Genomic DNA, 25043 nt, shown 5'->3' on the forward strand with positions numbered 1-25043 from the left:
GCCTGCACGTGTGGGGAGCCAGCTTTCAAGTGCCAGAGTTTCAAACTCTGACGTCTGTATGGGCTCCAAAGGGCTACAAGGAGTGAGTAGTCAGCATCTGAATGGTTGCAGTCTAGTCAGTAAAAATCAGTAATATGAGAAGCAGACAAGCCATAAGCTTTAGATTTTTAGTGAAGCCTTGTGCAGTGTCATTTTGGTTTGTTTTTGGATGTCTAGATCCCTCAGTTTTCCTTGACTATTCTCAGCCTGTGTAGACCTGATTTCAGCACACCCTGGTTAAAACAAAGATCTGGTTGTGTTAGATCTAATTGGCTTCTTTGATACCATTGATTACGCGGTGATTATGTTGACTTGACTCTGATTTCAATCAGGGTTCATTTGGGCAACAGCTTTCCAGACCTGTGTCCTTTGCCTGTCACTTGAGTTCATTGTAATATTGAGAGCGTGCACATTGCAGTACTACTATGTAGTGCTACATCTTAAATCAACTTTGAAACAAAAGTTAGTGGCTTGCTTCTCGACTAGAGGTTTCTTCTATAAGTGTTTGACTGGTGTGACCAGGGTTCTGGTTTTTGAAAAGGGATCCTGGTGGCTTCGGTCAACACCGTTGACTGGGCTGTTCACTGTCCAGTTGTCTGCCTTGCAGAGGGGTTGGCGGTCTCCCTGCTAGCCTTTGCACGGCTCCCGGGAAGCAGCCTGCAAGCCCCGCCTCCAGTCCGGGAGCTCTGCATGCTGCTCCAAATGCCACCCCTGTCACTCCCATTGGCTAGGAACCACAGCCAATGGGAGCAGTGAAGGTTAGTGCTTATGGACAAGACAGCACACAGCTGCCTGGCTGTGCCGCTTCCAGCTTCTACACCGGGGTAGGCAATAAATTTTGGTGGGGGGCTACTCTAAGATATTGGAAAGTGATCAAGGGCCACGCTTTTCTATGGAGGAGATGCGGGGTCTAGGATGGAGGTTGGGTGCAGAAGGGGTATGGGAGTGGGGTGCAGGAGGTGGTGTGGTCTGAGGGAGTGTGGGTGACCCTGGTCAGGGGACTGAGGTGTAGGTTCATGAGGGAGGGGAGTATGAGTGCAAGAGAGGAGGATTCTGGCCTATGGGAGGGGCTCTAGGAGGGAGGGCAAAGTCTGGGGGGGATTGTGACCTGGGAGAAGGGGAAGAGGGTGTGTAGACTGCAGAAGGTTTGGGTGGTGACCTGCGGGAGGGGCAGGGGTGCCAGAGGCAGGCTTTCCTGGAAGGCGCTTACCTAAGTGTGTCCTGGCCTGCAGCACTCCAAGGCAGGCTGGCCACCCTGCCTGCTGCAGCCCTGGATCGCTTGAAACTGCAGGCTGTTCCCTCCATGTGGTGCTCTGCTCCAGGAGGGGGAAGAGGCTTGCGCTGTCTCCATCCCCCAGGCCACTCTCCAACCAATAGGAGCTGAGGATTGGGTTGGGGGTGGGGAGATCACATGAAGCCTTCCCCCGCCAGCAGAGCAGAGAGCCGCGGGGACTGCACTTCAATCCACGGCAGCTGTGCGCCTGAGGGTCCTGGCAGGGTGGTCTGCGGGCCCGATCTGGCCCCTGGGCAGTAGTTTGCCCAACCTGTTCTACATGGAGGAACATGTTGCTGCTTCCGGGAGCTGCTCGAGGCTTTAAAAGTCTTTGATAATGTCCCTTTTTAGTTCAGAAATCAAAATAAATGACATTAGGTAATTAACAGTCCTTATCTAACTGTTAGGTGTTAGACATTTGGAGTAGTACCTCTTTATCTGACTGGTTTTTTGTTGATGGGGATACATGCTTTCATCAGGGGGCCAGCTTGGAATGCCAATGGCTTTAAGACATGTAGGACACCTTGCAAACTGTTGAGCCACGTACCTGCCATGCAAGTGCGTTGCTTATTGATATTGGCTATGATTAGTACATATGTCTCAAGAATGATGAAAGGTCTAGAGAACATGAGCTAGGAGGGATGGCTGAAAGAATTGGGTTTGTTTAGTTTAGAAAAGAGAAGACCGAGGGGGGACATGAGAGCAGTTTTCAGGTATCTAAAAGGGTGTCATAAGGAGGAGGGAGAAAACTTGTTCATCTTGGCTTCTGAGGATAGAACAAGAAGCAATGGGCTAAACTGCAGCAAGGAGGTTTAGGTTGGACATTAGGAAAAAGTTCCTAACTGTCAGGGGGGTCAAACACTGGAATAAATTGCCCAGGGAGGCTGTGGAATCTCCATCTGTGGAGATATTTAAGAGTAGGTTAGATAAATGTCTATCCGGGATGGCCTAGCCCTAGACAGTGCTTGGTCCTGCCATGGGGGCGGGGGGCTGGACTCGATGACCTCTCGAGGTCCCTTCCAGCCCTAGTATTCTATGTCCCAGGAGACCGATCATTCTAGCTTGCAGATACTTTTTTGTATCTTTGGTCAATTTCTTCAGTTGCTAAACATTTTTAAAGGAAACATGTAGATCCTTTATTTTTCAGTGTCCTTACTCTGTGCTGATTATATATCTGAGTCTTCATCCCTTCTTTTAAATTGATGCCCTGGTACATCAATAAGATTTCCACTAAGATTTTGTCCTGTGCTGTCTTCAGGCCGTGTGTGTGTGTGGGGGGGAGGGGGAATTTCTCTTTGATGCTTTTGCATTGGTCAAAGTCCAATGATGGAGGGCAAAGAAGTGCTCAGGCCTGTGTAACTTATTTCATTTAGGAAGTGTACCTGCGAAGGCACGCTTGCAGGTTGAAATTGCGTGTGCTAGGAGGATTTGGTGGTCGAGCTATGGGCAAAGGTTTCCTAGGACTCGTGTGAGTGGCGCTTTGGATCTTGCGGCCATATTATTCCTTTCAATAGAGCTTGTTTTGGTCTTGGCAGAAGATGCTATCAGTGCCCCCTCCTCCCATTGTCGTGGAACAAATATGTTAAATTTCTTTGAAGCTCATAGTTACCAAAGGTGCATGTGGGGATTGCTAAACTAGGGACCAGTTTCTGTGCATGCACATAGAAAGGCATAATTTAGTGCATCTGACGAAGTGGGTCTTTGCCCACGAAAGCTTATGCTCCTACACTTCAGTTAGTCTATAAGGTGCCACAGGACTCCTCGTCACTTTTGCAGATTCAGACTAACACGGCTACCCCTCTGATAATTTAGTGGGAAATGGTTGGTCTCTGCTTTCACCCTGCATTTATAGGGTAACTTGGAATGATTTATTAAATACCACGTCGCTGTTGAAGATTTACCTCAAGTAAGTTTCTTGCCAATATTCCAGTTTATACAGTTGGGTTTGCTTTATCAAGTTTATAAAGTGTCAGAGTGTTGTGCCTCTGAAACAAATTTTATAGCATTAGCTTTTAGTTTTCTTTTTCAGATGACCATTTTTTTTTTATTACAAAGCAAACATTCCCACTCCCTCCCCCACACCTCAAAATATGTCTAAACTCAAAGCACACTGCTAGCAACAGTCTATGCATATTTTCCTTAGGTTCTGAAGTGGACTTTTTCCCAGAAAAACTTCTGAACTTTGAGGCTGTCTTTTGATGTGTAACATTGAGTGATGGTCACCTGCAAAGGTAGCTTGAAACTTAATGAGATTTTAAAAAGTGTCTAAGCAAGTTAGGCATTGTCTCAGATCCACAGGGCCTGGTCCATGCTCAGCATGTAACCAGTCCTCTGGGCTGAGCCACTGCCCCATCCCTCTTCAATGGGCAGCTGTGTCATAAAATACTTCTGGGATTGTCACAGGCACCTAATTCCACCAAGTACCTAATCTGCATGTTTAGATACCTAAAATACCTTTTGTTAATCTGGTGTGAAGAGATCATGGATATGGGCTTTTTCCAAAAGGCCCTAAGCCTCATTTCAGAAAGTGACTTCAGTACTTAGGAGCTAAAGTCCTGTTGACTTTCAGTGAGAGTTAAGCACCAAAGTGTCACAATCACTTAGGCGCTTTTGAAAATGTTCCGCATGATGAGTTACAGTGCTTTTGAATCAAAATACAGGACTATGTAGCACTTTAAAGACTAACAAGATGGTTTATTAGATGATGAGCTTTCGTGAGCCAGACCCACTTCCTCAGATCAAATAGTGGAAGAAAATAGTCACCATGTTGTTAGTCTTTAAAGTGCTACATAGTCCTGTATTTTGTTTCAGCAACCCAGACTAACATAGCTACATTTCTAGTGCTTTTGAATGTTACTGTAGCATAATATTAACATACGGCAATGTAGACAGGGCTGAGAACTGAACTGAGAGCAAATCCCAAGGAAGGGTTGGCAGTCACTTATGCTACATTGTTTGTGGATCTTTGCCATTCTTATTCCCCCAACTGCCATCAACATATTCGGTGCGTTTTGTGCTGAATGTCCCTTGTGGTTGTCAGAAAGCTTCAGGCAGAGATCTGCTAATCAGTATATTTTAAAAAACAAAAACAAAAAGTGTTTCTGGAACTGCCTCAAAGCAATAAGTTTCCTTCCTTGCGTTGTAGTGGGAAATCTTTGACTATTTTAGACGCTTCCCCAAGATGTCAATCTTGTACTTCCTCTTTGTTTGGACAGTATGTAGAAATGTCTGCTAGCTTTTTGTCTGATTGTTGCAGAGTAATTCTACCTTAACTATAATAAGTCCTACATTTCCACAGACCAGCTCCTGGTGGTGATCATGGGTTCTACGTTTGCTACTGATCTACATACATTTGTGTATCTTACAGTGGAATATATGTGCTGAAGTGTAGACTCTGTGTAGACCTCTGTAACAGCCCTGCTTTTGGTTTTATTCATTCCTCCCAGTAGCAATGTATTGTCTTTTCTTAGAGGTTGGCCTAAGAAAACATAACTAGCATTTCTGTAGGCCTGTTTTTACATGGATTTGATAGTTAATATTGGCATGCCTCCCAGATCCCAGCAAAATTACTGGGACGGCCTTGCTACTTTAGTTTGGGAACTAATCCCATATAACTTTTTATGGGATTTAGCTTACTCCTGTTTCTCTCTGTAGGCTTCTAGCATGCTAGTTTAATAACAGCAATGCAGCAGTGAGCCACAGACCCAAAACACTGTTGGGAGAGCATGATTTTTCAGAAAGATAAAATAGATTTTCAGACTTGTTATAGTAGCCATGGTGCATCTTCTAAGAATCCCAAGAAAGTCCGGTAGATGCACTGTGTGCCATGTAGAAATGCAGTGTTGTAGCCACGTCCATGCAGGGTTTGAGACACAAGGTGGAGGAAGTTGGTTCCAATAAAAAGATATTATCTCATCCACCTTGTCTCTCGTAGGAAGGTAGTAGTGTAAGAACACTTGTGTCTGTTGTGGTGCTGCAGTAGTAAGAGTCGGGCTCCAGGAGTTTATAAAAGCAGGTTTTTTTGAGAGAACCGTAAACCCTTTATTGGAAAGAGTTGCCTATTTAAAGAGCCTGAGCCAGCTGCAAACAGGCTTTCTGCTGAACTGCATTATCCGTGCAAACGTTTTTTTCTTTTACCCGTAACTCTCTCTCCAATCACTAGCTATGAAGCTTGAAGCTCTTTGTTGATCTCAGCCTATTTCTTTGCCCTAAACTTGTTCCTGCCTGTTTAAATCTGGTGTCCCCAATGGATTTCAGCCTTGATTGCAACTGCTCTGTTATTTAGAGTACTTTTTATTTAACGTAATCCTTTGTACGTACTAGTACATGTCCTGCAGAAATGCAGGAAGAAGCAAGCGCATTGTACAGTTCAGGCTTCCTCAGGCTAAACTCTGCTCTGTAGTTGCTTGCTGCTAGTGCTAATCCTCTGCTTGTTTCCCAGCGTGTGTGTGTGTGTGTGTGTGTGTGTCTGCCTTCACCACTCCAGCCATTCCCTAATCCCCGTTTCTTAACATTTAATTAAAAGTTTAATATCTTGTGTGCACATGGTGCCTTTCGTTAGGAAGCTTCCCCAGATGCTGTTTATGTACAATGCAAGTGATACACACATGCAGCCTCTCTGAGAGGGTGTTCAGTAGCCAGTTGGTTCACGGCATCTCCCTACTTCCTTTTAAAAAAAACAAAACAAAACAAAAAAGTGCTTTAGGCTCTCTAATGCCTCTGCTGAGCACACAGCACTGGAGTTTCTAGCCTCCTCATAGTTCTTCAGAAGGGTGAAGGGCTAAGTCAGCCCTCCTAAGAGCTACAAATGTAGGCTTAGGCTACATCACCCAGGGCTGGGAAAAATGTGGAGATAGATGCGGGTAGGTTGATGGAAGAATTCTTTCATTGATTTCGCTGCTGCCTTGTGAAGAGGTAGAGTCACTACATTGACACAAGTGGCTTTTCCATCAATGTAGAGAGTGTCTACTAGGGATGCAGGAGAATAACCGTTTACATAGTTAACCGATAAGCCTGGGTTTATTGGTTACTGTGAACAGTTAAACTCCGGTTACCGCCCCACTCCTGTGGAACTGGCTGCCACCCCACGTTGCTGCCTTTGACACAGGCAGCAGCGTGCACTGGCTCCCAGAGAGTCGGCTGCCGCCCCGTGCTGCAGGTGCGTGTAACTGCTGAAAATGTCAGTGGTTACATGCGGCGAGGAGTCCTGTGGCACCTGGTTACATGGTTACCAAATTACCTGCATTTTAGCATCCCTAATGTCTACATTAGTGTTATATCCGCAGAGCTGTAGCACTGTAGAAGTGGCGTGAGTGCCCCTTGCTATGTGTCCCAAAGCCAGCGCTTAACCCATCTAAACTGTCCCCTCTATCCATCCTGCATTTAAGCCGTTAGGTTTATCTTGTATCTCCCTGCAGTTCTCCCACTCCCCAGACCGGTATGCTGCACTTAGACTCACGAGTTCACATTAAAATCTTGCATCATTGATTCTCAAAAGTAAAACATCAACTTTTGATTGAGAAATAACTTGCTAAAACTGCCTACTATAAACATGACATACAGGGAATGAAGTTTATAATTGTATCTGTATTCATTCAAAACAAACTCTCAACCCATTCATATCTACAGTGCGCCCTTGTTTGATTTATAGCACATTCTTCTTCCCCACATCCACATAGGAAAAAGGAAAGTTATTAGGAACAAATCTTCCAGCTCCTTCTTCTGTTTCAGCTTTTTCCAACTGGTTAAATCCCAGTAGGTGTCTCACGCTTGCGTTCTAAGTGATTCCTGTACTCAGGATTAGGTTTCCACCAGACAGACTGGCTTTCACCTTCTTCTGGAGCAAGGGGTGCAGGTCACATGGTAAGATTATCAAGGTATCTATCACCTAATCTGTTCCCTGCCATTGTGGGGGCCTCTGGCGTTGGTCTTTCCTGTTCTTTGCCTGTAGCACACAATAGCACAGTCTTCTGAGAGCTGGTCTACTACGTTGATGTAATTCTTATTGGTGGGCTTAGGAAGGGGGGTGGTTAGTGGCCTGTGACTTACAGGCATTCAGACTAGATAATCTGTGATCCCTTCTGACGTTAAACTGGGACTCAGCTGAGCGATAAAGCTTCCAGCAGTAGGAGTGCATGAGATGAAGTCTCTAAGGCTTAATTTCCAGTTTTATATTGATATAACATTTTCAGTTAGAGGTGTGTGGTGTGCTTTACTGAGAGAGTAAAATCAGTTCAGCCTTTAGCACAGATGTTTATTCTCGTGGAAAAGCGCCGTATTTATCCCCTAAATTTTTACAGGAGTAACTTACGCCCATGTCTATGACTGTGTACATACTTAGGAAGGATTGTACTGCTTTAATTATATGGATATAGTTAAAAGTATACAGCTTTTGTGTCTAAAAAAGCACTTGAGAGCTAGGCTGTCTCAATTAAGCCTTATAAGACTTGTGGGCACCAGGCATTCTTATAATAACAGCAGTCACACACAGTGTACAGTGCAACAATGTAGCTTTATTTTTAGAGCATTTTTCATGCCGACTGTATAGCCCTACGTTTTACAGAGCTAAATCACAACCAGAAAATTTGAGGCAGGCAAAGGAGAAGGTGGTTCTTAGTGAAGATTTGATGAGATGGAAAGTTACAGGTAAGCTTTTCTAAGTGGCAGGAGCTGTAGAAAAGTTTGTTACTACCAGAGTGGCCAGATGGTACCAGAAGACAGAGGTCAGTGTTAGAGCGCGAGAGGAGGACAAAGTCTATTTTCTTCTGTGCAGGTTCTTACGGTGGTGGTGATGAGCACAATATAGCTGAGAGCCTTCCGGCAGTACGTGAAGCAGTGTGACGAGTGTGTTCTCTTATCCTTTCCCGGAGGGGCGGAGGTATGTGTGGTTGAGCGTTCTGTTCTGGAATGTTTTAAATACCTGCCCAGCCCTGTTAGAGAAGGCAGGGTCAAAGGTGAGCCTTGTATTTAAAGCGGAAGGTGGTCAGATTTGTGATGGTCCTTAGCTGCTGAGAGTTCATTCCGTTGTCTTGGGCAGGTTCCCAAGAAAGCTCTGTCTCCTGCAAGCTCAGGCTTTATCTTCAATGGCGAAAGTTCTGTTGTGCAGAGAACAAAGTTGTTGACTGGACTTCGCCCACAGTTAGCTCATTTTAGCATCCGTTTGCCAGCATCTCGGCACACTTCGGGATGTTAAAATGCATGTAAGTAACTGTGTAACCGCTGATCATTTCAGCGGTTACGTGGTGGGGGAGGCGGCTCCTCGGGAGCCGTTGCACCCAGGGAGCCGGCTTTTAAGCCAGCTTCCCCCACACACCAGCTCCCACCTGCCTCCCCCCACGCAGCTGTCTCTGGTAGAGAGGCAGCAGCGTAGGGGAAGGGTGAGCTGGCTGGTGCGTGTGGGGAGCCGGTGCATACCGGGATCCTGCGTGTAACTGTGGAAGTTAACTGATGAACCCAGGCTCGCTGGCTAACTGTGTACACCGTTGCACGTTCACATCCCTAGTCAACACTACAGCCCATGTCGGTGCAATTTCTGTCACTCAGATCTGAATAAACAACCCCCTGAGTGACATTGACTTGACAGCTGCTCCCATTGACAGAGCATCTGCTCACAGAGCTGGGGTTTTGGGTTTTTTTCTCTCCCCATGAGCATACAGCATTTTCACCAGTGGCACTGCAGCCGGGCGACTGTATCAGTACAGCTGTAGCACTCTACATACAGACGTGGGCTTACTCATTGCATGCCTGTTCAGGGTTAGTGTGCCCATGGGCAGCTATAACTTTCCTCGCTGCGTTGATGAGATGCAGTAAGTGTATGGGTGCGGTCACTATCTTTGGACTTTGTGTGTTGCTAACATCTCCAAATTTGAGAGGCACCAGAGATGATGATGTGTCTCTGAGCTTGAAACTGTAGCAACAAGAGCTTGAACACATGGTTGTTAAATTGATTTTTTTATTAAATAAAATAGAAAGACTATGTGATGTTGTCAGGTGTTTTACTACCCTGACCCCAGACCATTGAGTGCTCTGAAAATAACCACAAAGCCTAGATTTCTGCCTTATTTTGTTGATTTGAGGAGATTCTCTGCAGCACAGGCGACTGCAAACACACCAGCCCTGTCCCTCAGTAGCCTCCCACAGAGTATGTGCTTCAGCGTGCTGTACCATTGGGGTTTCTTAAGCACTGAAGACTTCATGCCCGGGCATATTGGATAGCTGTTGTCCAGCCAAGAGGTGACGCAGGTGTGCATAAGTGAAGCCAGCTCCTCATGTGCCAAGATAGAGTGGAGACTCCTAGCCAAGGAGAGAGCGTGTAAAGGAGTCAGCAGCGTGGCCAGATCTGCCTGGTCTCAGTGTGACATCTGACTAGTTCATCTGGTGACTGCTTGTAGATGTTGAGTAAGACCAGAGGAAGGAAGAATTCTTATAGGGCTCCACAAGCAGGGGTTTAGCAGTGTAAGTGCTGTTTCCCATCATCGCTGCAGGAGGAACTCAGACCATTCCAGCACGTGGTCCTGGACCCCTGCCACGCCTCTCAGTGCCGTCTTGCCTGTTGCATGTTTGACAGTTGAGAGATGCAGGCGGATGAGTACACGTATCCTACCACTGAAGTGGTTTCAGTTGCCGGTTCTGGCGTGAAACAAGAAAGGCGGTTATCGCTCAGCTCTGAAAGGTGTGGGGAGTCGGAGTAGGGCTTCCGGGTTGGGAATATGTGACGTTGTACATGTGAAGAGAAAGTGGTTGTGTACAGTTATCCACCAACAATTAGACTGTCGTTCCCCTTGTAGCAACTGACTGATGCTTCCAAAAAGTGTCTGACTCATTCTGTGGCCTTGGGCAAATTGCTTAACTCCCTGCCTTGGTTTTCCCATCTATAAAACTTAGATATATGTTGGCCTCTCACACATATTGGTTCTTCTTGGCCACTGATGATAGGACAAGAAGCAATGGGTTTAAACTGCAGCAAGGGAGGTTTAGGCGGGACATTAGGAAAAACTTCCTACCTGTCAGGGTGGTTAAACACTGGAATAAATTGCCTAGGGTGGTTGTGGAATCTCCATCCCTAGAGATATTTAAGAGCAGGTTAGGTAGATCTCTCTCAGGGATGATCTAGATGGTGCTTGGTCCAGCTGTGAGAGCAGGGGACTGGACTTGATGACCTCTCCAGTATTTTTATGATTCCATGAAAGCACCACATGGATTCCCATACATGTAGAGGCTCAAAGTTATTTCACGCTTACAATGAAAATGAAAAAAAGATATATGAGAAGCTGTTCCCATGTAGAACAGCTTAACTGGTTTCCATTAGATGCTAGCATGTTTTTAGGGGATGAATTTTCCTTGTGGCAGATCGGACTTTCATTCCTGTTAATAAGTTTGGTGCATCTAATTTCCTGTAAAGCTCTGTTTAAATTTTACCCTAGGGGTCTGTCTAGCGTAGACTAGGATATAATGTTTTGTTTTTGTTTTTTTTAATGAGTTAGTAAACGCATTTTGGGACTACTTCAATCTGCGGACTGAAATAAAATGGGAAACTTAGCACTTGATTGTGCTAGTGTCCAAATTCATAGGCTGATTAGCACTTTGTGTAGACATAGAATCATGGGATTAGAAGGACCCACGAGCGATTACCTAGTCCTGTCTCCTTCACTCGTGGCAGAATTAGTATTATCTAGTCCATCCTGGACAGGTGTTTCTCACCTGCTCTTAAAAATCTCCAGTGATGGAGATTCCAAAACCACCCTAGGCAATTTATTCCAGTTCTCAGGGCTCACCAAGCGGCAGCGAGTCCCACTTGCCAGCCGCGCTGTTTCGCGCGGTTCTGCGCTCTGCGCATGCGCAGATCGTTCTGCGCAGATCGTTCTGCGCCAGCTCTTCCAGGTTGTAATCTACTCGCCACAGGCGGGTCGATTACACTATTTGTCGAGCCCTGTCCGTTCTTAACCACCTTGATAGTTGGGAAGTTCTTCCTAATGTCCAACCTAAACCATAACTTAAACCAGGGGGTGGGCAATAATTTGTAATGGGGGGCCACTCCACGATTTTGGCAAGTGGTCAAAGGCCACCTTTCTACCAAGGGGATGTGAGTCTGGGACAGAGGTTGGGTAAAGAAGAGAGCTTGGGGGAAGGGACTGGGCTCCAGGAGGGGGTGTGGGGTCTGAAAGGGGGTTTGGGTGAAGGAGGGGGTTATGATCTGGGGCAAGGGTTTGGGATGCAGGGTCCAGGAGGGATCTGGGTGCAGGAGAGGATTCTGGCCTAGGGGAGGGGCTCTAAGAGGGGGTACACGGTGTGGGAGGGAGCTGTGACCTAGGTGAAGGGGGTACAGTGTGTTTGGGTGGGGGGAGAAGGTAGGAGCCGGAGCCAGAGGCAGGCTCTGTCTGGGGAGTGCATACCTAGCCAACAGTCCTGCGGGAACCTGAAGGCTGCAGTCGCGTGCTACTCCACATGGCTCTTCTCCCACTCGAGGGGGGGGGGGGGGAGAGAAAGGTGTGAGGAGGCTTCATTGGCTGCCCCCGCTGCCAGCAAAATTTCTCAGCTCCTATTGGCTAGAAACTAGCCAATGGGAGCTGAGAGATTTTGCTGGGAGGCAGGACAGAGCACAAAGCCTCCTTCCTTCCAGCATAGAGCAGCCGTATTTAAAGTGGCGGCAGCTGTGCAGTGCTTAAGGGTCCCAGGCAGCCAGTGGCCAGACCCTGTAGCTTGGCGAGCGGAATCTGACCCCTGATTTTAAACCCATTGTTTCTTGTCCTATTCATAGAGGTCGAGGAGAAGAATTTTTCTTCCCCCTCCTTCTCGCAACCTTTTATGTACTAGAAAACTGTTGTCACGTCCCCTCGCAACCGACTCTTCTCCAGACTAAACAAACCCAGCTTTTTTCCATCTTTTTTGTTGCTCTTCTCTGGACTTTTCCCAGTTTGTCCACGTGTTTCCTGAACGGGGGCACCCAAAACTGAACACACTCCTCCATTGAGGCTTAATCAGTGTGGCATTAAACTTCGTAAAAATAACTGTTTGAAGTTTTGATTATTGAAATTAGTAAAAATGACTCCTCACGTCAGTCTCCCACGTACGATTCTCACCACAGGTAAGTGTCCTTCAGCTTACTGTGTAGACATGGCCTTAGTGACACGAGCAGGCTGGGAACAGCACAGCTGCACCACTGTAAGATCTTTCATGTAGTCACTCTATGCTGACAGGTGAAAGCTCTCCCGTTGACATCATAAACCCACCTGAACGAGCGGTGGGAGCTGTGTGGGTCAGAGACCTGGCATAGTGCTGTGTCTTGTGAGAGCGTATGCCAGCAAAACGTATGTCACTAAGGGCTGCGGGGGACTTCCCATACCCTGAACTAGTCATGTCAAATCCCATTGAATGTTTAACACTGCATTTAACCGGTGAATTGATTCAAGAGGGGACCATTGCAGGCCAGTGGGTGGGCAATAATTTTTCACAGGTGGGCTCTCCAAGATTTTGATAAGTGGCCAAGAACCTACTTTTCTATGGAGAGGATGTGGGGTCTGGGACAGAGGCTGGGTGCAGAAGGGAACTTTGGGTAGGGAACTAGAGTCCAGAATGGAGTGTGGGGTCTGAGAGGGAGTTTGGGTGAAGGAGGAGCAGAAGCTTGGGGTCCAGGGTCCGGGAGGGGGTTCACATCTCTCCCCTGAGCAACGTGGGTGCAGGAGAGGATTCAGGTCTGGGGGAGGGGTGTAGCAAAATCTCTCCGCCTCATTGGCTTGCTTCTGTGAAGCTGCCCTCTTCTCCCTGATGCCTCCTTCCTTCCCCTCCCAGAGCAGAGAACCACAGGGAGCAGCCAGCCTCTTAAAGCAGCATGGGGCTGCTCTGTGCCTGAGGGTCCCAATGAGATGGCCCATGGGCAGTATCAAGTGGCTTGGCAGGCTGGATCCAGCCTGCAGGCCAGATCTTGCGCACCCCTGGACAGTACGGATATGATGCCTGCACCAAAACATTTACACACCCGAGTGAATTTTTGAAAAATCTTAATTAGTGCTAATTCTCACTCTTCTAATCCACAGACCTAACAATTCTTCCAACCCCTCACTGCCCATCTACCCTTCCTGAAAATTGTAATCTGGATGTTGGAGACGTTTTCACTTAAGCCTTCACTGTTAACAAAATATACTCAGTATGGCAGCGAATAAAGTCTTTTTATTTACACGTATCAAATACAGAAGCAAAATGCACTTTGTGCTGTGGGCCCCTGGGTGTTTGTTATCTTTAACGTGTTAATGGGCAAGGAGCGCCTCAGTCATTAGTCTGAATTAGTGGAGGTTTCGCTTTATTAAATCTCCTTGTGGAGTCAAATCTATAGCTGCTTAGAGTGAGAAAGTAGTTAATGTAGTGGGAACACTACTTCTGTACAATTTTTAAAGTGCTTACCAAGGTGCAGAAGCATTCATTTCCACTGTACAGCTGGGGAAACTGAGATGCATGGTGGGAAATGACTTGCACTTGAAGTAGGACCAAATTATAAGCTCCTTGGAGTAAGAGTTGTCTTATTTCTGCTTGGAAATTGTCTGACTCATCCTTGACATTATCATAAACACACCTCTTCTGTGCATGCCTGATGTGTAGTGGACCATGTGGCCTTGTGGCACGTGCAGAAACAATTTAAAATGACTTTCTCATATCTGCGTCAAAAATAACAGAAATCGGTAGTCCCTAGCCATGGGGAGCCAGGTACAACACCCAAGCAATGTCCCGCACTCAGCGTTGAGTTTTGCAAAGCGGGAATTCCTTGGCTGACCCATGCAAGGGAAGGTTACATGTTACCTTTGTCCCCACTCCTCTTATGAAACCTCCTAAGTCTTTGTGAAATGGCAATGGTCTTGCTCTGGAAATGATGGCCCACAGCTTGCTGACTGTAAGTGGGGGAATAAGCACTTTGTTTTCATGCTCATCTGAATGGTGTGAGAGGCGGGAACAAGAAAATAGACTACAGAAGCCGGTTCTTTTTCTCAGAAGAATGTTTGGGCTTTTTCCAAAGCTTTCCATGAGGTGGCAGAGGCTCTTCAGAAGTGCGCTAAGAGGATTTAAAGAATGATTCAGTAATCTAATCCTGTGCTTTTTGTTGCCTTTTCAAACATGCTAAAAATAATCAAAACAGCAAAATGCTGTCCCAGGGCTGTGGGGAAAGGAATACAAATGCCATTCCCCCAGTATCCAGTCATCTGCTAGTTCTGCCTTTTCTTAAGAATAGAGTTTATTGAAGCAATTTATCCTGACTCAGTGTGATATAAATCTCTACATATATTTACATTCAGGTTATCGTTCATAGTGAGTAAGCAGTTAATAGTTTTTGAGGGAAACCAAAATGAATCTTCCTAACATTGTGCAAGATCAACTGCAATTCTCAGTGCACAAATCTCAAATTTTTAAATAGCACCGCTGGTTACTCTGTCAGAAGTGTCTGGGGGGGAGCCTGAAATACTATGGGGTTTTTTTCTCAGTTTTGATTGGTTTTATCAAAGCCACAAGAGTAACTGCTGATCCATTTCTTTAATGTCTTGAATAGCTTGGAAGCATAAATACCAAACGAAAAGAGACCCAACATCTTAAGAAGGGGTGGATGAAACAAGCTGGTAAAATGACAGATATCTGACATTACATTAATTAGGGCAAAGTAAGGATTTTTGCCTTCTTGTTATCCTGGAAGTTTAATGCACTTTATTAGAAAAATAAAATCGCTTCTCTTCCTAGCTAAGTACACCACTCGGCTCCACGTAAAATCCCCCAACTGTGTTAATGATTTAACTTCATAATCCTCTTCACCCACTCACCGTTCAGTAGCTTATCTCTTTTTAAGGCTGATTTTTACAAAATTTTAAAGGATAACTAATACCACTTTCATCCATTTCTTGTCTGCCATTCTCCTGTTATCACAGCGTGATGGCTCTTTCGTCAATGGTTTAATATTCCCCAAACCTGTTGTTTTAATATGGCTGATGAAAGAACCGCTGGACTCCCAGAGGACTGTCACTGCCTTGACAATAGGTGTGTCGCGTAGGCATTGACAATGCAATCTCTCCTCCTACACTGCGTCACCAATGAATCTAAGCCCATGCTCTCCCTAACTGCGAGGAGAGCATAGTTTCCATAGGCATACAATTCTTGGTTCTGAGATTGAGGCATGAAGATGGGAATCAATTTGTCAATTTATAACCACCTCCTGCTTCGGAGCATGTAAGGACTAACACTGCCCTTTAAAGATATAAACAATTGCCAAGTCTTTTAGCAGTCAAAGACAACACAAGTAGGATTGCAGATCTGAAACTGGATGTCAGGAGTTTTGGGTTAAGTCCTATGGACCACACTAAGCTGGTTGCAGAACTAAAGTCTGGAGGTTCTGAGGGGTCTTTGGTGTGCATGATGGACCTGTGTCTTTCCTGATTCATAAAAAAACCTGCTGGAAATAGTGGAACTGTGCTTGGGGGAACCCATCACATCCTTTTGGGAGAACATGGTACAGCTCCCCATAAGTAGGCAATTGTTAGGTCTTTATTCAGTACACCACCTCTTGATACTGATAGTCCTTCCAAATTACCATCCTCTTTCAAACTTCACCTTCTTCTGCGAAAGGGGGCGGCAAAGCAATTTTAGTAGGATTTGTAGTCTTAACTTTTCCTTTCACTCCCGTGAGATTTGAGATTTGGTTATGTTAGACACACCGTATCAGTTGCATTATCCATCTCAATGAAGAATGCAAAGATAAATTGAGGCTCTCAGCTCTTTTAGATCAATCTGCTTCCCTTGGTACAGCTGATGGCAGGGTTTTGGGGAGCTGGTTCTGGTCCTCACTTGGGGTTAATGGAGTTTGTCTAGTTGCTTTGCTCCTTTCTTTCTAGATTTCAGAGCGTTGCTTGGAGCAAAGGAGCATGGGGCAGACATGTTACTGCATCATTTGACATGTATTCATCCTTTTGAAGGCTGTTATTGAAGAAGCATGAACTTACCCTGCTTTCAATATGCCATTGATAACACCTACCTCTCTATCTGCATTTTGTGGTCTCATCGGATGCGTATTCCGTACGTGAATGAGGTTAGGTCTAGAACGAGGGAGAGCTGGTTGAAAATCAGTGGTCATGTCTGCAGGCTCTGTTTAGAAGGTCAAAGTAGTGGTGGACATCCACTCCCTTTATTGGAGAAAGCACACTCACCTTTCAGTTTCTCAAGTAAACAGTTTGGGGTCTGAGTTGGAAGCTTAGACAGAGGTGGCCAAGGCTAGTTTTTGTTTTGCTTTCCCCCTGCATCTGTGCTTGCTGAGGCTTTTGACGTGTTTTAGATACTCCTCTTGCTGTCCTCTCAGCGGCAAAGGCGTGGCTGAGACGAGGTCCCTGTCAGGAGCGCTCAGTCTATAGTCTATACATCATGAGAAAACACCTGCTTTGTGCTAGGATGGTGCTCTGGGATCTGTGCTGGCTTTATAGTAGAATTTAGGATGTTGGTGTTTGATTTATAAAACTGTAAGCCGTTTTGGATCCCAGCTGCATCTCTCATGAGGGTTTTCTGATCAACAGAAGCCTCCAGCTCTAGGATTTAGCTCAAGTCTTTCTCTAGGATCTTTTGAGCTTGTTACTTCCATGCACTCTGCAAGGTCCATTTCTCTGAGCTTTCTGGGTGGGGCTAGTATTTGTGGCTAGTCTTATTTAGATGCAAATTATGAAGCACCCTTGTTGCCAGCCCATTTATATTTTTGTTTGAAGGCTATTCACCTCGTGTTCCCATGGTTTTTATAGGCCTAGAGTTCATTTTCTTAATAATAAAGCTAAACATCATCTGAATTGAGAGAGCAGATTTTGTAGAGACCTTCAACAGCTGTTCAGTGGCCTGTGAGAAGTGGGTGGACTGCAATTCTGTTCCTCTAAAGGGTAACAGCTTTTAACCGTGACCAACTTGAGCCAGAGTTGCTTGAGCACTCTAGGGAGGGGAAAAGCTCCAATCTGACCAATCCCTTCAGAAATGCAATTACTGGATCCCCCGAAGCCATCTTCAGCTCCCTCCTTCTGCAGCCCACCCACATACCCCCCCCATCCGTGTTTTGTGCCCCACTAGAATGCTTTCCAGAGAGTTCCTAAAAATAACCCTCCCCATCCTCTGTGCTACCAAGGTATTTCTGCACGGTCAAAAAAATTTAAAATCTAAACAAAGTGTGTATTTTTATGAACTAATTTTGGCTGCATTCTGGTTCCATTTCTGTTCTTGGCTCCAGTGATGCCTGTCAGCTTTCTACAGCCAAGAGCGTAACACGAAGGCTGGAAACAAGATGAGCAGTCGGAACACGTTCACGCAGTAAACCCCCCGAAGAGATAACATTTTCTTTATTATAGCTTTTTAAAATCCAGCTATAAAAATATCAGTGGGTGGATGGAACCATTATTTCTAGAGTTTGAGGTGGTGGGGGTTACTTTATTTACTCTTATTTTTTATTAATAAGAATAGCTTCACTTGTAGCATAATAGGGCAAAGTGCTTTGTTATCCTTGGCTATAATCTGTGATAAATTACCCTTGCCATCAGCCATGTAGTTTACCCACTGGGGAGCCAGATTATTGCCTTGTAAAATGGAGCACCACTCCTATAATCCCTTAATTAATTAAATGACAAATTTTAGTTCTCTCCCATTGAAAATATAACTTGTATGTAGAGCAGACTCGATTTATCTAACTGCTTCTGCGTTACGCACTCTCCCTACAGAAAAATGTGCGTGTGTGTACAGCTTTGTATACTACATTAAAAATCAATGAAGAAAATAAACAAGTGGATTAATACTTTGCTTTTCTCCAGTAGCTTCCATCTGAGGATGAATGTTTAATTCTTAGTCCTGCCCTGAGATACGATGATACCATTGCCACTTCCAGGTGGGGGCTTGGGGCAGGGTATGTTTACACTGCCGTTGGCAGAGTTCTTCCCAGCATGGACAGACAGACATGCAGTAGCAAGGAGAGGCAGCTTGAGGAAGCGGGGGTCCAGGTAGATTTGTGTTCAGGAGGCTCGCCTGAACGGCACTTATTTGAGCAGAACTAGCATGTCTGTCGTCTACTGCAGGGAGGCCAGGCCATGAAAGAACCAGGAGTGAAACCCCCGAATGCTGACCACTTACCCCTTATTCTGACCATTGGTCGAGGCTGTCATGGCTCCTCTTTTAACTACTACACTGTATTTCCTCTTTGCAATTGCAGAAATGACAGGGTCACCTTAAGCCAGGCAAGATGAATCCCTTCTTCCACACATGTGATGTTGGGGGCTCAGAGAACCTCTGTTTCCCCCCCCCCCATATCTGCAGTATTAGCTAATTATATTCCTCTGAAGAGCTTCTGCTCTTGATATTTTGAATGTTTAACTTTAACAATTTCCACCCCTCTTTTCTTTCTCCTCAGCTTTGCCCCGCTGGATGAAATATGGGAGACGACAGGCCGTTTGTGTGCAATGCCCCCGGCTGTGGACAGGTACTTTTACAGTATACTTTATTGTGAATGTGGTGTTGTGAATCAAAGTGTCTGTTTTTATCACTGAGGCAAAGAGTTTAAAGCCAGCGTTTTACATGATCACTGGAGGTAATCAGATCGGAGGATTTGCTGTGTGTAAATCCAAGTTATGACCAAGTGCAAGCACTACAAAGTAATGAAATCTGCCTTGCTTTGTGCCATATTGTTATTCTGCTAGTGCTTTTCATGAGACCCACACAGTGCAGAGAAGACATGCTGATCTCCAGTTAATGTCTTCTCGTAGTGTTACACACCTTCATTCAAGGCTATTCAACCAAAGGACAGATATTCCTTCTCTGTCAGGATGAGTTAGCTGTGAGCATATTCCGCAAAGCAGCTGAGAATGTGACAGTTGATGGTTTGCTGCTATGTGAACCCCAAACTGCTTGATTCTATTTTGAGCTTTCAAAAAAAAAAATTTCCTCCATAGGTTACTTGTTACTGTTAGTTGCAGCTTTGCGAAAGTTTTTGTTGTTGTTTTTGCTCACTTGCTTAGGTTGCATATTTTTGTTATGAATGCATGAAGTACCTCTTCTCATGCGTGAAAGGGCAGGTAGTAGACTTTGTGCCTGGGCTGGTAATGTCCAAGAGAGGTTCCCTCCCCCTGTCCCCCCTCCAGTAGTTAGTGCTTCCCTGAAGTCTGATTTAATGCAAAACAAACCTCTAAAAACAGAGGGTGTCGTTTTCCCTTCATTAAAACACTAATGCTTCATGTGATCCTAGGTGGCACCCATTGTCATACCTTCTGAAGTTCCTTTCCCTTTAAAAACCAAAACATTTGAACTACTGAGCCATTCCAGTGGAGAGTTAGTAAAATCCTGCATAAATTCCTTAGCATACTTGCTCTTGCTAATGAATTAAAAGCTTCTGTCATGGTGCCAACATTTCAGAAGGGGTGAACAGGCATGCCACTAAATGGTTTGTGGCTTTTAACCAGATCTTCAGTGATTCATATCCACTCTGTTACCTAATGGTCAGACAGGGAAATGGGTTGCCAGGTTATTATGACTGACACACTGGGGAGCCATAACCAATTCCCAGGATGAACCCCCACAGCTTAATTTGGGGGCCCCCAATCTTTTAATGCCTCTTTGGGTCTTTTCATGATGAACATTAAACAGGATAATGCTTGAGGCATGTGCTTTAAGACAGCACGTTAATATTTTGATATAGCTACTTTGTGCAAGGGAGGAATCTAAACCACTAACCAAGTACTTGGACTTTTTAAAAAAATATACAGTTGCTGTGGTTTTAATCTTTTGCTTACAAACATTTCTAGTACCAGTCTCCTCTGATGCATTTTTTTTTTTATCCTGTGCTTATATAGACTTGGTTTTGTGGCCTATCTTCTCTTTTTCTTCCTGAAATTTTGCAAGTCGTCATAAGCCGTGCTTGCGGGATCTGTGCACGGAGGTGAACACTTCAGTTATATAACTAACTCTAAAATCAGATTCATACCACAACTAAGGCAACCCAAAGCTTATTTAAATCATTTTTAAAAACCCACCCAAATGAGAGATGAGGTGACTGCTTTTTCTCTTTCCTTGTTGAAAGAAATCCTCCTTTTGTGTAATTCTGTCAATTCTTGATTTTTATGTTGCAGTGTTAACTTATTGCTATGTAATGTTTTATGACAGTAGTGCCTAAGGGCCAGTGAAGAATGGGGCCCCATCACAGTAGTAGACAGTCCATGCCCTAGAGAATGATACTTGTACTATCCGGCTAGAAGGGACCACAGTGTGGATGTGGTCTGACCATGTGTATACCACAAACCACAGGACTTCCCTGAATTTAATTCTCTTTAAACTAGAGCAGTGGTTCCCAGCCTTTTCACTAGTGCAGACCCCCAATCATCCCCCCTCAAACCGTTCACAGACCCCCCCCCCCCAAATCAAAGCCAATTCTAGTAGTCAGAGCAGTATTTTCTCACTTTTCATTTACTTATGTCTGTCTGATTAGACATTCCACTTGTGGATGCTTCACTCTGCTCATCAGTCTTCTTTCTCTTCAGCGAGCCTGATTTGAGCCCCAGACCCATGTTGAATGGATGGCTCACGTTCGTACGCTTCTAACAGTCACAATCATTTTGTCACACAAGCGCCACAACAAAGATTTTCGAACAGCCATTAATAACATGATTGGAAGATATTTAATTTAAAAATAATAATTGATTGTAACATTGCAATTTATTTAAAATTTATTTTCTATGATCATTTTTATTTCTTTTTTTTTTTCCCCCATGGACCCCCTGCAATACCCTCCGCAGACCCCCGGTTGGGAACCACTGAACTAGAGCTTATCTTTTAGAAAAACATCCAATCTTGACTGAAAAATTTCCAGTAATAAAAGTCCATCATAGCCCTTGGTACGTTGTTCCAATGGTTAATTACCTTCCATATTAAAAATGTGTGTCTTGTGTCTCATTTAAACGTGTCCGTTTCAACCTCCAGCCATAGGATTTTGTTGTGTTTCTAAGCTAGATTGCGGAGTCCTCAGTTTAGTGGTGTTCCCAATGTAGGTACACGTAGATAACGTAGCACAAACGCTAACTAGATTGAGTTCCTGAATCTCTTGCTGTCGGGCGTGCTTTCCGATCCTTACATCATTTTCTGTGGTGCCCTTTACCCTGAAGGCTTTAAAGCATTTTACTAACTGTAACCATGGCATTCACCACTAAAATGCAGCCACCTCTGCAGTGGAACGCAGCTGTCTGGTAGCTCAGAGGACCAGCAGACACAGTCGGGGGCAGGATGTGGAGGTCAATCTCCAACTCGAAAGCCAGCTGACATCGATTCTCCATAGACAATAGGTTTTCCAATGCCAACCAGGGGGGTCAGTCGGCTTCCACTGTCCCAGAGACAGGCAGGTTTGATTTGTAGCTTTTAATAACTTGATTTTTATAATAGTAATTGTGGGACCGTCCCTGGGAAGGAGGCTGTTTTCCGTGCGCTCTGATTTGGATGGCATGTACTGCCTTTCCTGGTCCCAAACCCTGACTTTTCCTAAGCCACTCGGATTCCTTCCATTGAAAGGGGTAAGCCTCTGCTCGGACATGCAGGGGGAGTTCAGCTGGAGCTTCCATTCTAATGACACCCATTTATTCCAGGGGTGAATTTTTCCCCACGGTGCCTAAAATTCCTGGCTCACAGAACATGCAACACCAAACACTGAAGCTTTGAGCTGCAGGCCATGGTCTCTGTGAAATAAGTCCCAGGCCAGTTGCCAATCGACAGGTTACTGAAGTGTCCCTCCCAACCTGACTGTGGGGAGGCTCTTCCATCGACTCTAGAGGGCTGTCTCTTCAGGCCTGCGATGAGAGACGTTGGAAGGGGAAGCTTCTTTTTGCTGCATCAGGGCTGTGGATCAGGCTCCTTCCAGAGTCCCTAGTGCACTCACCTGCAGTGTGCCAGGTTACAGCCTCTTCTTCTGGCTCTGCCAGAGCCCCCTCCCCCCACCCCTCATCTTTTCATAGGTACACGTCCCATCAGTGACCCCCGAAGCCATGAGATTCCCTCCTCGGCTCCCTCCGGACAATTGACGCTCGTCTGTCAAACCAATGGGGAAGCACTGACTCGGGGGCTCTTTATGTGACTACTTTGCAGAGCTGGCTAGAGTTCTTCTGGCTTGTCCGCTAACTTCTTTGCAGAGTGGTGGGTGGGGCCTGGAGTTCTCTGATCACCTGCCCCGTTCTTATCCATTGTTTTAAATCGTTCAGCCGTGCTCCGAGTCCTGTTGTTCCCATGGAATCAATTGATCTTTGGTAGTATGAGCTTATTCCCAACTAAGAGAATGGGCTAGGGAGGCCAGAGAGTAAGTGTGGAAAAATTGGAACACAACTTTTTTTTCCCAGGGCAGGGGTTTAGGCATAGATAGAACACAAAGCTCCTAGCATCAGGACATCTGTTCAGACTAGGGTAGGTCCTTAGCAGTAGATGGGCTCTCCCCACCCTTCAGAGATAGCAAATTGGCTGGCACGTTTCACCAGCATCGTATTTATATTTCCTCTTTTAAAGATCAAAGGTGAAAACTTTCACTCTGCACGCATGTGAGCGAATAGGATCCTGTGCTGGCTGCCGCAAGCGATGTCTCCTGCTCTTATTTGCAGTCCAGAATTCATTGACACTCTTCAGTGACCCGCCATTTGGAAATAGGACTTTAAAGAGCTTGTGAGCCTAGGCCTGTGGTTCTCAACTGGTGGTCCATGGTGACTTTTTTGGTGGTCCACAGGAACATTGTCCAAAGTCACACGGCGTGGACAGGCACCAAAAATCTGTTGGTAAGAAATAAATTTCAAACCAAAATGTTCATTTTCTGCTCCTCTTTTATCATGTCTCAAAAAGGAGGTGGTCCACGAAATTTTTTTGATTGGCCTGGTGGTCTGTGGACTAAAATGAGTTGAGAACCATTGGCCTAGGCGGAGAAGGAAAAGGAGAAAGCTCTGAAAAGCAGACTTGGAACAACGGTTGTGAAGCCAGCCACGCAATTTTTTTGGTAAAGTGAGAAGTCTGTCACTTCCTTGTATGAGTTGTCAGTTGGCTTTTCTTTTCCTATGTGGTTGTGACAAGCCTCTCATTTTACTTCCTCCTTGCTCCTTCCCCTCCACTGCTTCTGTCAAGAAAGTAGAAAAATGCTGTGACAAGGGAAGGTGAAAGGAGTGGATCACCTAAAATAGATTAGAAGATCTTACGATACTTGCTATATAATCGAAACTAGTGAGCTTGCAGTAGGTATGTAAACATGTTTTGGTTGCTAGGTCTTTAATGGCTGTTATTTTTGGATTCTGTACATGATTACTTCCCAACCGCGAGTCTGATGTGACCCAGCTGAGTTCTAAATGTGCTGCATAAAAGATTCTGCTGAAGGTCGTTTATCTGGTTTCTTTTCTAAGAGGACAGATGACACTCCCTTCCCCCCCCCCCCCAACTTCCCCCGCCCTCATGGCCAGAAAGAGGGGCTGTTGAACAAACAAGAATGTGTCCCATGGCTGCAGCACTCGGAAGAAAATGAAGATGCATGTTAGTCTCTGTATTGATTATAGTAGATGCAGAACTGTGCCTTGAGTTAAGGCTCTTGTTGTGCGTGAAATGGATCCAAAAGGTCCTGTTGGGGAAGGTGTCATGCACTGGCTAATGATTATTAAAATAGTCTTCTAACCCCATTTGAAATATACTCTCTGTGATGAACTACACCCTTTGGAACTAAATGTTAGCAATAAACTTTAATGTTGTCGTTACAGTTGAAAGGTATTGACTAAAAATGTACAATGATACAGCACTGACTCGTTAATAAAAGATAGGATTTTAGCAGGTTTAAGCATCTTAGACATCGCTGACAAAGGTTTAAGAAGAAGGCATGGCTTCTGCTTGCAATTCTGTCACTGATTTACTGTGGCCTTGGGCAAATCACTTAATTTCTGTTTTTCTCCCCCTTCTATAAACATATGTTAAAAATACTTTGCTATCTCTTAAAAGCACTCCCAAGATTCAGGATTGAATGTGGAATTGAATCCTCAGCTAATAGTGCAGAATAATGTGTCCGTTTGATAATGGAATGTACCTCCCTCTTTCCACCTGCTTTAGAATGCCATCTGTGAAGGCAAAACGCTTTTTGGATTTTAGGAAGTGTTATAATAGAAAGGTCGTTATTAGTAGGATTAATCCGCAAGAGTTGCCTAAACTCGATAACTGTTTTAAGGGGGTACAATGTTGAATATATTCGACAAGGAGGATGGCTCCGGCCAGTTACTGCCCTGAAAAACAGAACATTTCATTTTGAAGTGACAGATCACTTAGAGAATCTCATCACATCACGGTTATACAAGCCATTTCCTCAAGCAATCATTTGGGTCTTAAACCCACTCTTAATTTGAGAATTTATTCCCCTCTAAGACCATGTCATTGCTGTGACGTCCCTGGAAAGTCCAAGAAACTAGAAGCCCAGAACTTTCACGAGGGCAGGAGAATGGTTTTTCTTCTTTGTTGCTTATTGTATCCTCTTATCTTGTCATATAATAGAAATAATGTTTATGGCATTGAAGCTGCAGCATCACTTGGCATTTAACCAACCTCAAAAGCAGTTTATTACTTTGTATACGCTGGTGCTACGGCCATTATCCCTTAAATCTCTATTGCTTTGTAATATACGAGGCAACAAATGGCTTCTGTGATTGGCTCAATGTGGAGCTGAAGTAAGGTGTGTTTTATCGCCTGTGTGATACAAATGAATATAGAT

General features: G+C 45.0%; 1 protein-coding gene across 7 annotated transcripts in view; it reads left to right on the forward strand.

The window, feature by feature from the left end:
• LOC102447602 (cyclic AMP-dependent transcription factor ATF-7) overlaps positions 1-25043 on the forward strand; it is an 86849-nt gene that overhangs the window by 8692 nt on the left and 53114 nt on the right. For 5 of the 7 annotated variants that reach the window (XM_075901626.2, XM_089774645.1, XM_075901627.2 and 2 more), the window contains one exon: positions 18705-18773. In XM_075901626.2, coding sequence (XP_075757741.1) covers positions 18726-18773 — 48 coding nt within the window. In that variant the 5' untranslated portion in view covers positions 18705-18725. Of the gene's footprint in view, positions 1-8084; positions 8190-18704; positions 18774-25043 lie in introns of all 7 variants that reach the window. The other 2 variants (XM_075901628.2, XM_075901631.2) reach the window with 1 other exon arrangement.

This window comes from Pelodiscus sinensis, chromosome 31, assembly GCF_052426305.1.
Source record: "Pelodiscus sinensis isolate ZL-2025 chromosome 31, ASM5242630v1, whole genome shotgun sequence".
Taxonomy (NCBI): Eukaryota; Metazoa; Chordata; order Testudines; family Trionychidae; genus Pelodiscus; species Pelodiscus sinensis.